The sequence below is a fragment of the Microcaecilia unicolor genome, chromosome 6, assembly GCF_901765095.1.
Source record: "Microcaecilia unicolor chromosome 6, aMicUni1.1, whole genome shotgun sequence".
Classification (NCBI taxonomy): Eukaryota; Metazoa; Chordata; class Amphibia; order Gymnophiona; family Siphonopidae; genus Microcaecilia; species Microcaecilia unicolor.
The window spans coordinates 92,682,794-92,698,785 of record NC_044036.1 but is presented as its reverse complement, the minus strand read 5'-3'; the positions used below and the strand labels follow the sequence as shown (position 1 = coordinate 92,698,785).

Below are 15,992 nucleotides of genomic sequence, written 5' to 3'. Positions count from 1 at the left end.
CTCAAAAATTCTCCAGGTGCGAACATAGCTCAGGGAGGTGGAACGCCGACGAGAGCGAAGCATGGTGGTAATTACTGGGGCTGAGAAACCCTTCTTAGCTAAGCGGGCCCGTTCAAGAGCCAGGCCGTAAGACAAAATCGAGCCGGGTCTGGATGAGGAACGGGCCCCTGTACCAGCAAGGTCTTGTGTACTGGAAGTCGGAGAGGAGACGCCCCCAAAAGACGTTGCAGATCCGCATACCAAGGACGCCGAGGCCAGTCCGGTGCCACCAACACTACCGGCTCCCCGTGCTCCTCGATCCTCTGCAGGAGACGACCTATTAGTGGCCATGGAGGAAACCCGTAAAGAAGACCGGAGGGCCACCTCTGCAAGAGGGCGTCGACCCCTTCCGCTCTTGCATCTCTTCGGCGACTGAAGAAGCGAGGAGCTTTGGAATTGAGACTTGAGGCGAAAAGATCTAAAACTGGAGGACCCCAGTGGTCTACTATCAACTGAAACGCCCGATCGCTGAGAGCTCACTCCCCTGGATCGAGAGTGTGACGACTGAGAAAGTCTGCCTGGACGTTGTCCACTCCTGCTACATGCGAAGCAGATAGGTTCGCGAGGTGCATCTCTGCCCAGGCGAGAAGACTTTCCGCTTCTTGACACAGCAGACGGCACCTCGTTCCTCCCTGGCGGTTGATGTAGGCCACCGCTGAGGCATTGTCCGAGAGAACTCGTACTGCTTTGCCCACCAGGAGAAACTTGAAGTGCTGAAGAGCCAACCGAAATCGCCCTGGTCTCCAAAAAATTGATGGATTGAGCTGCTTCCAGCGGAGACCAGAGACCCTGGGTACACTGACCTAGGCAATGAGCCCCCCAGCCTCAGAGACTGGCATCTGTCATCAACAGAATCCACCGAGGAGACTCCAATGGCATCCCTACAGTGAGATTCTGCATCCTTAACCACCAAAATAGCGAGACGCGTTCCCGGTTGCGCAGAGGCAACTTTTTCAGAAGAGAATCCATTTGCGCCGACCACCAAGACAGAAGAGACCACTGAAGAGACCTCATGTGAGCTCTGGCCCAAGGCACCACCTCTATCGTGGCTGCCATGGATCCGAGAACCTGAAGATAATCCCGAGCACAAGGGACCTTGTGATGTATCAAATTCAGAATCTGCGACCGGAGCTTCAGAATCCTGCCCTGCGGAAGCAAAACTCGACCCCTCGCCGTATCGAAGATGACTCCCAGATACTCGAGAGACTGCGAGGGAGCCAAACTGCTCTTGGATAGATTCACCACCCAACCTAGGGACTGTAAGAACGCTACCACTCGTTCCGTGACTTGCCAACTTTCTTGAAAAGATTTTGCCCTTATCAACCAGTCGTCTAAGTAAGGATGGACGAGAATGCCCTCTTTCCGGAGGGCCGCTGCCACCACCACCATAATCTTGGTAAATGTGCGCGGTGCCGTCGCAAGATCGAAAGGCAACGCTCGAAACTGGAAATGACGGCCTAGAACTGCACATCGCAAGAATTTGTGGTGAGCCGGGCGAATGGGAATATGCAAATACGCCTCTATCTAATGCAGTGAGATATTCCCCTTTGCCCACTGCTACTATTACTAACCGAAGAGTCTCCATACGAAAACTTGTAACCTTGAGCGCCCGGTTTACAGCTTTGAGGTCTAGAATAGGACGAAAGGAATCTTCTTTCTTTGGGATCACGAAATAAATGGAATAACAACCCCGCTTGCGCTCCGCCGGCGGGACAGGGCAAATAGCCTGAAGGTCCAAGAGCCTCTGCAGAGTCTCCCGAATCGCCTCCACCTTGAGACGAGAGCGACAGGGAGACTCCAGAAAGGCGTCTGAAATGGGCCTTGCGAATTCTAAGGCATAACCGTCTCGAATAACTTCCAAGACCCACTGATCCGAAGTAATTTGGGCCCACCTCTGATAGAACTGAGCCAGCCGAGCTCCTACGGGAATCAGAGGAGAGCCGTTTGCACCTTCATTGGGAAGCCCGCGATGGGGAGCGAAAACTGGCAGCTGAGAATCTACCTCCTCTGCAGTAACTGCAAAAGGACTGAGTCCTGTTGAAAAACCGAGGTTTCTGAGTCTGAGGACCCCTGTCAGATTGAAATCTACGGAAAGAACGCATGCGACCACGACCAAACAAAGCCCTGCGACTAGACTGCCGAGGTCTATCCTCCGGAAGTCGCGGGACCTTAGAATCCCCCAGGGACTGAACCAACTTATCCAACTCTTCACCAAATAAAAAGGAGCCTCTAAAGGAGAATTTACTTAATTTAGACTTGGAAGCCGCGACGGGCTGCGACCCCCAAGGCCAAGGACTTAGAAGAAGCCCTCAACAGATCATACAGAGCATCTGCTAAAAACGCAGAGCCCGTCTCAATCTTAGCCACTTCCACATCAATGGCTCCTAGATCATCGGAAGAGCAGTCCAAAACTCTTTCCGCCCAACGAAAACAAGCTCTGGCCACCAGAGAACCACAAATAGCCGCTTGAACAGCCAGAGAAGAAACATGAAAACTATTTTTTTAGAAGAGTGTCAAGTCTCCTGTCCTGAACATCGCGCAACGCCGTTCCGCCATCCACTGGAACCGTGTTGCGCTTGGTAACAGCCGAAACCACGGCATCTACCACCGGAAGCTTAAGTAAGGCTCTATCAGCCTCTGGCACAGGATAAAGGAGCTGCATCGACTTAGAGGGACGAAAGGCCGCATCCGGGACCTCCCATTGAGGTTTAATAACTTCCCAAATATCTTGATGCATAGGGAAAGTTTTTGTGGAGGCTCTGGGGCCCTTAACCAAAATATCCACCTTTCGGACCCCTGAGTCAGGAAGAGTATCCTCAAAATGCAAAGTAGAGGATACCATAGAAATGAGATCCTGCAAATCCTCTCTATGGAACACTCTAGCCACCGCAGGATCCTCCCCCTGAGTCAAAGGTACAGCGTCTGGATCTAGAGAAGAAGGATCTTCCAAGAATTGTCCACTAATTCCTCTTCCTCCTCTAAAAGGGGCATATCATGATCCTGATTTGAAAGAGATTCCAATTGCATGTCCCAAACCCTAGGTCTCTTGGGAGGGAGGGTAGTAATGACAGGCTCTTGTGACACTGCTGTACCAAAATTGCCCCTCTGCATTAAAAACGCCTGATACATCTGTAGAGCAAACTCAGGAGGAAACCCCCCTGCCTGAGAGCTGGCAGCCTGTAACATAACCCCCGATTCCGTATCAGCTAAGGTCGCAGAGCTGCGCAAAGCAGACGGACCCACTGCAGTAACAACCGGAGCTGGACTAAAAATGGCCGCCGTTCGCGCCAAAACTCCAGCGCTACCCCCCGAATCTGAGGCCTCCGCCGTCGACGCTAACGCCGTCGCGGGTGAAGAAGGGCCAACCGCCAAAACAGACCCCGCAGTCGACGGAGGGAGAGGGGCAGAAGAAACATCAATCGCCGTGCAGTATTTACAAGCGCCTGAGGCATTAATGCCTCGACGCTGACATACAGCGCACCTCTTCAACTTCTCCGACATTTCGGAGGGGAAAAACGTGCACGCGCCGACGCGGTTCACGCAAGTTCCTATCGAGGTAATTGCTAAATAAATAAAGAATTCCCCGATATAAAACTACAAACGGCACTGCTAAAGCAAAAACAGCACTACTCTGAAAGAGGGCTGAAACAAATGCTGCAGCTTTACTTTTCTGTTTTCTTTTTTTTTTTTTTTTCACACAGCTGAATCACAGCCAACAAGGTATTCCCCTGCAATCAAACGGAGCTGTTTGCTCATTCAGTCAGTGGGGCAAGTTCTCTCGATTTTTTTTTCAACCTGGCTGCCTCTCCCAAAGGCAAAACACCTTTCCTCAGAAATGGTGGCCCTTCCCTTCCTTTAATAATTTTGAGAGAATATTAGAGAGATGGGGAGGAATGGGGGAGGGACCCGGGAACACCAGAGTGTGACACCCCAGAGGCTGACAACAGTAGAGAAACAGCACCAAAAAGCCTCTAATAAACTTCCCCAGGCACAGAAATAAACAAGAGAGAAAACCAGAATACCAATCAATATAGATATGAATCCTATAAAGAGAGACTAATGGGCTCGCTTCCTACCTGCTGGGAGACTGAGAAAATACTGAGGCTAGGGTCACATGACCAGGGCTCTTATTGGCTCTCTAGAGTCAGAGTTTTTTTCTCAGTCTCCACCTGCTGGTAGGCGAGCACAACCCATCAGTCCAATCCTGGGCCGGTCCGGAGGGATGCTAAGGAAAGGCACATTGAATGCCAGAGGCAGCCTATAAGGCTGCTGCTGCTGCTACAGCAGCACGACGACTTCGGGGAAAAGGCACATGCAGGCAAAGCTGGGTGTAGGGAAAAAATGTCTGACCATGTGGGGAGGGAGGTAGGGAAGGAAGAAGGGAGGCATTGGGGGGGGGGGGGCTTAGGGGCCTCAGAAAGCAAGCAGGCAGAGCCAGGTGTGAGGAAAAAGATGCCTGACCATATGAAGAGAAAAGGAATGAAGGGGGGAGACATAGCAATGGAGGGCCTGGGCCCCTCCTTTGTACACTGGAGACGCTTGAAGGGGAGGAGAGAAACTGGAAGGTGAAGGGAGAGACGATAAAATGTAAATTTTAAAGGTACTGCCTGAGAATCCAGAATCTGGACTGGTCCGATCCCTGAGCACTCCGGATTTTTGGACTTCTACTGTACTACATCCAAACTGATTGCCACTCCTCTACATTCACCCACCAGTGATCACTAGGCACCCTGGTTGACTCTACTGCTGCTGAAACTTGTTTAAGTTATATTTGGAAGTTTTCTATAAGCAGTTTTCAGCCAGTTTATTGAAACAAGATACTTTAAGATACAGAAAAACAATCTTACCTAAGACGGAGGTCCTCCCAAATTTTTAACAACCCAGATAACATTAGTACTTCATAATATTTGTTCCAGCATTCAACTGCTTCTCCTGCTGATGGATCCTCTTAATGTTACTTTGATATTCTATTAGTTCCATACGTTTATTTCTGTATTTCTCAAGGATTCTTTTAAAACGCTGCCCAATAGGACCAGGAATTGTCCCATCCTGAATATCATAGTATCTTAAAAATTAGAAAAATATATTCAGAATAGTTTATTTTCATGTATCTTTAAAAACTACACTTAATATATACTTACAGCTTAATTCTTTCTTCTACAAGAGCGGTATAATTCTCACAACTTTCTTTCGTCATCCCAATCTCTCCAAAGAAAGTCGTAAAAAAACCTGAAGAACACACAAAGGAATCTTTTTACTACTATTACTGGATCTAACTGCTACCCAAACTATAAACAAACATAAGATAGAGTGTCTGAATTCAGTTATCTTGAAAGAAGAATCTCTATATTAAGCATCAACTCCTTTGCTGGACAAACAAGCTTTCTGAACTTCATTCAGTTCAAACACATTTTACTTATAATAGCCAACGATTAGGATTACATGCCCCCTCACTGGACACCATTACACAATGGCAGAAGGTGAAATTTGGTCTTACCTGCTAATTTCCTTTCCTTGAATTCTGCTAGACCAATCCAGACACATGGTTTATGGACCCAATCAGCAGCTGGAGGCAGAGAAAGTGAATGATACATACCTGTAGCAGGTGTTCTCCGAGGACAGCAGGCTGATTGTTCTCACGACTGGGTGACGTCCGCGGCAGCCCCCACCAACCGGAAGAAGCTTTGCGGACGATCCGCAAGCAGGGCACGCCCACCGCGCATGCGCGGCCGTCTTCCCGCCCGTGCGCAACCGTTCCCGCCAGTTGAATGACAAGCAAAAAATGAAAAACGCAACTCCAAAGGGGAGGAGGGAGGGTAGGTGAGAACAATCAGCCTGCTGTCCTCGGAGAACACCTGCTACAGGTATGTATCATTCACTTTCGCCGAGGACAAGCAGGCTGCTTGTTCTCACGACTGGGGTATCCCTAGCTCTCAGGCTCACTCAAAACAAGAACCCAGGTCAATTGAACCTCGCAACGGCGAGGGTACAACAGAAAATTGACCTACGAAGAACAACTAACTGAGAGTGCAGCCTGAGAGAATAAATTCGGGTCCTGGAGGGTGGAGTTGGATTTACACCCCAAACAGATTTCTGCAGCACCGACTGCCCGAACCGACTGTCGCGTCGGGTATCCTGCTGGAGGCAGTAATGTGATGTGAATGTGTGGACAGATGACCACGTCGCAGCCTTGCAAATCTCTTCAATAGTGGCTGACTTCAAGTGGGCCACTGACGGCTGCCATGGCTCTAACACTATGAGCCGTGACATGACCCTCAAGAGCCAGCCAGCCTGGGCGTAAGTGAAGGAAATGCAATCTGCTAGCCAATTGGAGATGGTGCGTTTCCGACAGCGACCCCTAGCCTGTTGGGGTCGAAAGAAATAAACAATTGGGCGGACTGTCTGTGGGGCTGTGTCCGCTCCAAGTAGAAGGCCAATGCTCTCTTGCAGTCCAGTGTGTGCAACTGACGTTCAGCAGGGCGGGTATGCGGCCTGAGGAAGAATGTTGGCAAGACAATTGACTGGTTAAGATGGAACTCCGACACCACCTTCGGCAGGAACTTGGGTGGGTGCGGAGCACTACTCTGTTGTGATGAAATTTGGTATATGGAGCATGAGCTACTAGGGCTTGAAGCTCACTGACCCTACGAGCTGAAGTAACTGCCACCAAGAAAATGACCTTCCAGGTCAAGTACTTCAGATGGCAGGAATCAGTGGCTCAAAAGGAGGTTTCATCAGCTGGGTGAGGACGACGTTGAGATCCCATGACACTGCAGGAGGCTTGATAGGGGGCTTTGACAAAAGCAAGCCTCTCATGAATCGAACGACTAAAGGCTCTCCAGAGATGGCTTTACCTTCCACACGATAATGGTAAGCACTAATCGCACTAAGGTGATTCCTTACTGAGTTGGTCTTGAGGCCAGACTCTGATAAGTGCAGAAGGTATTCAAGCAGGTTCTGTGCAGGGCAAGAACGAGGTTCTAGGGCCTTGCTCTCACTCCAAACGACAAACCTCCTCCACTTGAAAAAGTAACTCTTTTTAGTGGAATCCTTCCTAGAGGCAAGCAAGACACAGGAGACACCCCTCAGACAGACCCAACGCAGTGAAGTCTACGCCCTCAACATCCAGGCCGTGAGAGCCAGGGACTGAAGGTTGGGGTGCAGCAACGCCCCGTCGTTCTGCGAGATGAGAGTCGGAAAACACTCCAATCTCCACGGTTCTTCTGAGGACAACTCCAGAAGAAGAGGGAACCAGATCTGACGGGGCCAAAAGGGCGCTATCAGAATCATGGTGCCGTGGTCCTGCTTGAGCTTCAGTAACGTCTTCCCCACAAAAGGTATGGGAGGATAAGCATACAGGAGGCCGGTCCCCCCAATGGAGGAGAAAGGCATCCGACGCTAGCCTATCGTGTGCCTGTAGTCTGGAACAGAACAGAGGCAGCTTGTGGTTGGTCTGAGAGGCGAAAAGGTCCACCGAGGGGGTGCCCCACTCTCGGAAGATCTTGCGTACCACTCTGGAATGAAGCGACCACTCGTTGCGGTTGCATGACTCTGCTCAGTCTGTCGGCCAGACTGTTGTTTACACCTGCCAGGTATGTGGCTTGGAGGAGCATGCCGGACAGGCAAGCCCAACGCCACATGCCGACGGCTTCCTGACACAAGGGGCGAGATCCGGTGCCCCCCTGCTTGTTGGTTGTAATACATTGCAACCTGATTGTCTGTCCGAATTTGAATAATTTGGTAGGACAGCCGATCTCTGAAAGCCTTCAGTGCATTCCAGATCGCTCGGAGCTCCAGGAGGTTGATCTGCAGATCCTTTTCCTGGAGGGACCACAGACCCTGGGTGTGAAGCCCATCGACATGAGCTCCCCACCCCAGGCGAGATGCATCCGTCGTCAGCACTTTCGTGGCTGCGGAATTTGGAATGGACGTCCCAGGGTCAAATTGGTCCTGATGGTCCACCAGAGCAGTGAAGTGCGGCAACTGGTGGAGAGGCGGATGACATCTTCTAGATTCCCGGTGGCCTGAAACCACTGGGAAGCTAGGGTCCATTGAGCAGATCTCATGTGAAGACGAGCCATGGGAGTCACATGAACTGTGGAGGCCATATGACCCAGAAGTCTCAACATCTGCTGAGCTGTGACCTGCTGAGACGCTCTGGTCTGCGAAGCCAGGGCTAGGAGGTTGTTGGCCCTCGCTTCGGGAAGGAAGGCCTGAGCCGTCTGGGTATTCAGCAGAGCTCCTATGAATTCCAGAGACTGTGTTGGCTGGAGATGGGACTTTGGGTAATTTATCACAAACCCCAGCAGCTCCAGAAGCTGAATAGTGCACTGCATAGACCGGAGGGCTCCTGCCTCCGAGGTGTTCTTGACCAGCCAATCGTCGAGATATGGGAACACGTGCACTCCCAGCTTGCGTAGGTAGGCCGCTACCACCACGAGGCACTTTGTAAACACTCGTGGGGCAGAGGCGAGCCCAAAGGGCAGCACACAATACTGAAAGTGCCGTGTGCCCAGGCGGAATCTGAGATACTGTCTGTGAGCTGGCAGTATCGGGATGTGAGTGTATGCGTCCTTTAAATCCAGGGAACATAGCCAATCGTTTTTCTGAATCATTGGCAGAAGGGTGCCCAAGGAAAGCATCCTGAACTTTTCTTTGACCAGGAATTTGTTCAGGCCTCTCAGGTCTAGGATGGGACGCATCCCCCCTGTTTTCTTTTCCACAAGGAAGTACCTGGAATAGAATCCCTGCCCTTCTTGCCCGGGTGGTACGGGCTCGACCGCATTGGCGCTGAGAAGGGCGGAGAGTTCCTCTGCAAGTACCTGCTTGTGATGGGAGCTGAAGGATTGAGCTCCCGGAGGACAATTTGGTGGCAGGGAGGCCAAATTCAGGGTGTATCCGCACCGCACTATTTGGAGAACCCACTGGTCGGAGGTTATGAGAGGCCACCTTTGGTGAAAAAATTTTTAACCTCCCTCCGACCGGCAGATCGTCCGGTACGGACACTTTGAGGGCGGCTATGTTCCCGGGATCCAGTCAAAAGCCCGTCCCCGGGCTTTTGCTGTGGAGGCGCAGGGGGCTGCTTAGGCGCACGCTGTTGACGAGAACGAGCGCGCTGGGGCTGTCCCTGTGCCTGGCGAGGCCTACGGGCCGGCTGGGTGTACCTACGCTTGCAAAAAATAGGGCACAGCCTGCCAGGCCCGGGAAAAACGTCCACCTGCTGAGGTGGATGCTGAAGGCGCCCGGTGGGAGAGCTTGTCGAGGGCGGTTTCCCGCTGATGCAGTTGGTCCACCAGCTGCTCGACCTTCTCACCAAAAATATTATCCCCCCGGCAAGGGACGTCGGCCAGTCTCTGCTGGGTGCGGTTGTCCAGGTCAGAGGCACGCAGCCATGAGAGCCTGCGAATCACTATACCTTGGGCCGCAGCACGAGATGCCACGTCACACGTGTCATAGATACCCCTGGACAGGAACTTTCTGCACGCCTTCAGCTGCCTGACCACCTCCTGATAAGGCCTGGACTGCTCCGGCGGGAGCTTATCGACCAGGTCCGCCAGCTGCTTCACATTGTTCTGCATGTAGATGCTCGTATAGAGCTGGTATGACTGGATGCGGGTCACGAGCATGGAGGATTGGTAGGCCTTCCTCCCAAACGAGTCCAGAGTGCGAGACTCCCACCCCGGGGCGCCGAGGCGGTATCCCTCGAACTCCGTGCCCTCTTGAGAGCAGAATCCACGACCGCCGAGTCATGGGGCAATTGGGGCCGCATTAACTCTGGGTCCGAGTGGATTCTGTACTGGGACTCTGCTTTCTTGGGAATGATGGGATTAGATAGTGGTCTCATCCAGTTCCGAAGCAGTGTCTCCTTGAGGACATTGTGCAATGGTACCGTGGAGGACTCTCTAGGTGGTGATGGATAGTCGAGGACCTCGAGCATCTCAGCCCTTGGCTCATCCACATAGACCACGGGGAATGGAATGCAAATAGACATGTCCCTTACAAATGGAGGCAAAGGAGAGGCTCTCAGGGGGCGAGAGCTTCCTCTCTGATGAAGGCGTGGGGTCCGAGGGAAGACCCGCAGACTCCTCTGAGGAGAAATATCTGGGGTCCTCCTCTTCCCCCCACGAGGCCTCTTCCTCGGTATCGGACATGAGCTCATGTAGCTGAGTCCTTAACCGGGCCCGGCTCGACGTCGAGGCACCGAGGCCTCGGTGTCGTCGAGCGGTGTTACTCCACCGCCGGCGGGGACAAAGCTCCCTCCATCGACGTCGACATGGACCTCCACCTGCGTGGCGGTCGAGACCGGCGCCGCAAGCGGCGGCGACGACCTCGGCACCGGGCTAGAGCTCGCCGCGCCACAGTCAACGGCGCCGAGGGCGCAAGCACCCCCGCGCCGGCAACAGCCTGGCGCATCAGCCCTTCCAGGATCCCCGGAAGTATGGCTCGGAGGCACTCGTCCAGTGCACGCTGCCGGGAAAGACGGGTGGGGCCGGTAGAGGCGTCGGGTGCCGGAAGCTGCTCGGGTCCAGGAGACTGCACCGAAGTGATGGGACCCTGACGTGTCGGTACCTCTACTACCGAGGGTGACCTTTCTTCTCGAGCGGACGTTTCGGCGTCGACTCCTCTCCGGTACCGAGAGCCGGATGCATGGAAGGCGACCGATGACGGTGCTTTTTAGATTTCTTACGGTGCCCGTCATCGGTGCCAGGTGGCATGGAGGCGGAGGAGGAGGTCGATCCCTCTCGGTCCCGAGGAACCGGGTCAGACAGGGTTCGGTCCCGAGGGCCATGGGCCGAGGGAGTGACTGGGGCCGATTGCCCACGCGGCCTCTCATCCCTACCCTCGCCGACGGGAACCCTGTGCTCCTGGGGTCGATGCCATCGGTGCCGATTTCTCGGGCATCGATACCGGGACCGAAGAACCGGCCTTCGATACCGATGCCGTCGAGGGCGACGTCGAGGGGCCGGCGCAAGTTCCAAAAAGACGGTCCCGCAGAACTTGCCTCGCAACCTGAGTCCGTTTCCGGAGACCGAGACACAGAGAACACGACCTTGATATTGTGCTCCGGCCCGAGGCACTGGAGGCACCAAGCGTGGGTGTCGGTCTGCGAGATCGGCCGGCCGCACCGACCACACTTCTTAAATCCACTCGGGACCTTCGAGGACATCGACGGAAAAATCGCGTCGGCCGAAGTTAAAGTCGTCGATGGTGGCGGTAATCACACCTCGAAAAAGTAATCGACCGCGCGGCCACAAGGCCGCAGCGCGATGCCCCCGCTCGAAAACGAGGGAAAAATAGAGCGCGTGCTCTCTCTTATTATTTTTTTTTTTTAGAAAAGAAATTCGGAGCGCGCGGCAATCAAAACTAAACGAAAATAAACAGAATTCGCGTAAACGCGACGGCTTTCCGGGGCTGACGAAGAGAGAGCGGCAGTAGCACGACTCTCTCCAGGCGTGGAAAGAAAGGACTGGCGGGGAACGGTCGCGCACGGGCGGGAAGACGGCCCGCGCATGCGCGGTGGGCGTGCCCTGCGTGCGGATCGTCTGCAAAGCTTCTTCCGGTTGGTGGGGGCTGCCGCGGACGTCACCCAGTCGTGAGAACAAGCAGCCTGCTTGTCCTCGGAGAACCCTGAATTTCCGTCACATCACCAGAAGTGAAAGGATAAGTGTGCAGCCCTAGACTTGAAAGTATAAGTTTCTCATAATTGAGGTGACATACTTAATCTGAAACTGCTAAAGCAAAGAAAAACAACATCATCATCTACTACCTTCACCAGTTCAAGCCAGTCTCAGTCCTGTTCATCTGAGCCTACCACAGACTCCCAATCTTCAGGTTCTGAAAGAATACAGATCTTCAGTTTGTTCTTTTCTTCTTTCTGGCAGGGCCTGGCTTGGTTTAGCAGGACTCAAGGAAAAAAATGTGCGGATAAGATCAAATTTCACCTTCCTTATCCTTCTGCTAGACCACAAGTGGGATGCACCCAAGCTTTATTGTCCGGCAAGGGTAGAAGATAAAGTACTATGAAGGCTGCTCTCACAGAAAGCACTATACCTGTAGTGCTTCACAAAGAAATGCAGGAGTGACCAGGTTGCTGCCTTTCATATGGTCCTCTAGAGACACTGCCCTGGCATCCACCCAGAATGCTACTTATGCCCTTGTCGAATGTGTTCTCAAGCCAGATGGTATCTCTTTATGCTGACACAAACGGGCTGAGCTTGGTGGTTCACGACCTCAAAGAAAACGCACCACATCTGTGTGCACCACGATGGAATTGCCGTGAAGACCTCTGAAGCAAGCCAAAGCTGCCACCTGAATTTAACAAACTCAAAGAGAGACTTTTCCAGCTCCTCCTGGAGAAAGGTGAGGATTACGGACACCCAAAACAGACTCAGATGAAACTCCAGATCCCGAGCACCAGCCTCGAAGATGTGCCACGCTCTCGCGTAAGCCGCGGAGTTGGACAGCTTCCATGCTTGAAGCATGGTGGTGATGACCGGGTCTGGATAACCTTTCCTCCTCAATCATTTCCTTTTAAGGGCCAGGCTATAAGACCAAAGGGGGAGGGATCCTCCTTATCTACTGGTCCTGAAACAGAAAGCCGCACAGCCAGAGGGGGTCGAACAACAGCCGGACTAGGTCCACGTACCAAGAAAGCCATAACCAATCTGGGGCGACCAGAATCACTCGACCGGGGTGACTGGCTATGCGTCCTATCGCTCTCCCTATGGGCCACGGTGTGAAGACATACAGGAGGCTAATGTTGGAGAAGGGCATAGATCCCGTCTGAACCAGTCTCCTTGCCCCTGCAGAAAAATTTGGGGACTTTTGCATTGAGACAAGTTCCCATCATGTCTATCACAGGAAGCCCCACCTCGATATTATCTGATCGAAGGCTTAGGGGAGACAGTTCTCACTCCCCCAGATCCAGCTTGTGTCGGCTGAGGAAGTCAGCTTGGACATTCTGTGAACATGTAAGTGGGCCGCTGAAAGAAGGGACATGTGAATCTCCAACCAGAGACAAATGTGAGACGCTTCCAGGGCCAGCTGTGCACTCCTGGTGCCCCCCTGCCGGTTCATGTAGGCCACTGCTGACGTGCTGTCCGAGAGAACATTATACCGGACAGTCTCGTATCATGGACAGGGACAACCATAGAGCCAAGCCAATAGCCCTCAGCTCCAGCCAGTTGATGGACCAAGTCACTTCCACGGGGGACCATGTCCCTTGAGCCGTCTGAGACAGTGACTCCAAAACCGGCTAGGGACGCATCCGTTGTTACAATCAACCCATTCCAGGGTGGCCAGCGGAATACCCTAATGAGGTTCTCCGGACCAACCACCAGCCCAGCTCTGTCTTAAGACAGGGGGACCACAGAATCCTGATTGTGTAGTCCTCTGAGAGGGGAGACCACTTGCTGAGCAGATTGCAACTGAAGTGGTCGCATGTGACTCCGGGCCCACACTATCATGTCCAAGGTAGAAGCCATTGAACCCAAAACCTGCACATAATCCCAGGCCCTCTGTGCTGGGAACTGTAGAAAGCTGCGCAATTGGTTCTGCAGCCGAAGACTGCAAGCCAACGGGAGAGACACCGACCCGCCCGAGTGCCAAACAGAACGTCCAGATACTCCAGGGACTTGGTCAGGTTTCTCGTGGAACCTCTGGGTTAGTGAGCCTTTGGGCAGCAGTGGCAGGCAAATCACCCAAACAGGAGGCAAGGCAGACCACAGAGACAGGCGCAGGCCAGACTGGGAGCAGCTGGACTGGAACAGAAGCACTAAGCAGCAGCAGGAGAATAGTCCATGAATCAAGCAGAGTCTTACCGGCAGGAACCACACAGAGTCGGTAGGCTGGCGGCAATCAAAAGTAAACCAGGGATCAAGCAGGGACTTGGGCAGGAAGCAGACAGTAAATAAACCAGGAAACACGCAGAGCCTTGGGCAGGCAGCAGACAGTAGAATAATCCAGTAACACAAGACGGGTCAAAAACAGACAAAGCAAGCATTCAGGGCAGGAATCGCAACAGACCAACAAGGACAAGAACAGGACTAAAGACCTCTGTTGCAAAGGCAAAGTCTGAAAGTTCCCAGGTGCTTAATAAAAGCCACATACAAGGGAGTTCACCAGGTAAGGGTGCTGCTAAGTTTCCAAAAATCCAAGCCAGTCTGGAAGATCCAAACCGGACAGGCATGACTTCTGGAACATGGGAAACAGCAAATAGATAGTCCATTGCAGCCACCAGGTCTGGCCACCAGGTGCGAGATGAATGAGACCATGAAACAGGGGCACAACTGTGACAGGACTGCAATGGACACAGGTGACATTTGGGAAAATTGATGACCTAACCTAGCAATGGCAGGAGGCAGATCACTCGATCCGTTGCTCGCAACCAGTTAGCAGTGACATTCAGACCCCTAACCAGTTCAGTAAGCAGCTACAGTTAGAACAGCAAAAAGGCTGCCCTAACTTTATCCACCAAGCTAACTGGGCACTGGTCTGAATATTGGCCAGTGCCCCGGTTAACTTCCAGAATGCTCATGTCCCAACTCCCCCCTCCCCCGAAGACCAAATCAAGGCGAGGCCCAAGGTCCCCCACCACCGTTGGCTCCCCTGGGGCTACCTTGAATTTCTCTGGTAGTCTAGGAGATCCTACGGTCAGGAGCGAAGCCCACCCAACTCCCTTCCTGTTGCAGGTCCAGCCTCAGAATGGCCACCGCAATGCATAGTGACAGTCTCTCAGTACTCCTGAGTATTGCAATACCACCACTGGCGGTCACAGTGGTTGTTTTGAGGTCAGACTCATAACGGTAAGAGTGAGTGGGCATCACTCTTGCCAATACAGCCCCCCCTACACCACCAGAGACTTTAGGTAGGCCCATAGGAGGCCCTATAGGGGCAGGGGGCTCAGACCCAGCCTTGATTTGTCTAAGGGGGAGGAGGGGAATCGGAACACCTGCTTCTACTTATGTGGGTCCTGGCCGATTTTCTTCTGGGGCCCATTTAAGTGTCTTATACAGCTCTCTGCTGAACATCAGCTGGGACATGCATAACCTCCAGTAGCCCTGCATTGAATATCTGGGGCTAATTCTACCTGTGCAGTCAGCATTTAAAAAAAACACTGACCACTGCAGGCTGTATATTAACCAGAAAAATGTATATATACCTAAGAATAGAAGCCCTACATACACATATATTCAACATTAATATGGAGGTACTTCTATAATAGTGCACCTATTCTATAATGACAACTTAAGCTCCTACTTTCCTTTATAAAATACAACATAACCGGGTATATGTGCACCTATGCACTGAAGCAAGATGTTAGATGCCACCATTTAGGCTCCAGATGGTCTGGTGCCGGGACACTTAGGTGCTTAAATGCCATGTATCGCCAGTTTCTACTCCATCTTGTCATGCTTAACTGCATATCCCAGATGGCTTTAAACATCCCCGCAACAGCCTGACACTCTCCTTTGGCGCCTCCCACCTGTAACACAGATCCCAAACAGTGTGTGGGTACAAGATCCCCAGAGCCATCTCACACTGGCATCAGTGGAGCTTAGCAGCACCAAATACAGTAACTTCAGGCACCATCAGTTGGTCTTTCTCCCACACCCCATCTTTGGCGCTGACCACCAAGAACATGCAGAAAGTTCTGGCCTGCCTCCACAGGTGAGAGGCTCCTGTGTGGGTGTGCATAGATTGCTCCACCCTAACTCGACTCCATCTATGGTTCACCAACTTCTGTAGAGAAGCCTATATAGGGAGCAGCTCAAGGGACTTCATCTTGCAGGCAATGGGCTGAGACCAGGCCCAGCTCAAGGCACCAGAAGAACATCTTCCCCTACACATAGGAGCCTGCTCTCCTTCCTTCTCTCAATCTATGTCTCTTCTCAGTTCCATTCTCTTCCTTCATTGCTGTCTTTCCTTCTCTGAGACTTTCTTATATTTCAGTT

The 15,992-nt window shown here is 52.4% G+C and overlaps 1 protein-coding gene across 1 annotated transcript in view; it reads right to left on the bottom strand.

Moving 5' to 3' along the window:
• Positions 1 to 15,992, bottom strand: part of SHCBP1L (SHC binding and spindle associated 1 like) — a 386,593-nt gene that overhangs the window by 248,214 nt on the left and 122,387 nt on the right. The window contains 4 exon segments of the mRNA XM_030208001.1: positions 4,887 to 4,989; positions 4,992 to 5,104; positions 5,181 to 5,227; positions 5,229 to 5,268. Of these exon segments, the coding sequence (XP_030063861.1) occupies positions 4,887 to 4,989; positions 4,992 to 5,104; positions 5,181 to 5,227; positions 5,229 to 5,268 (303 nt within the window).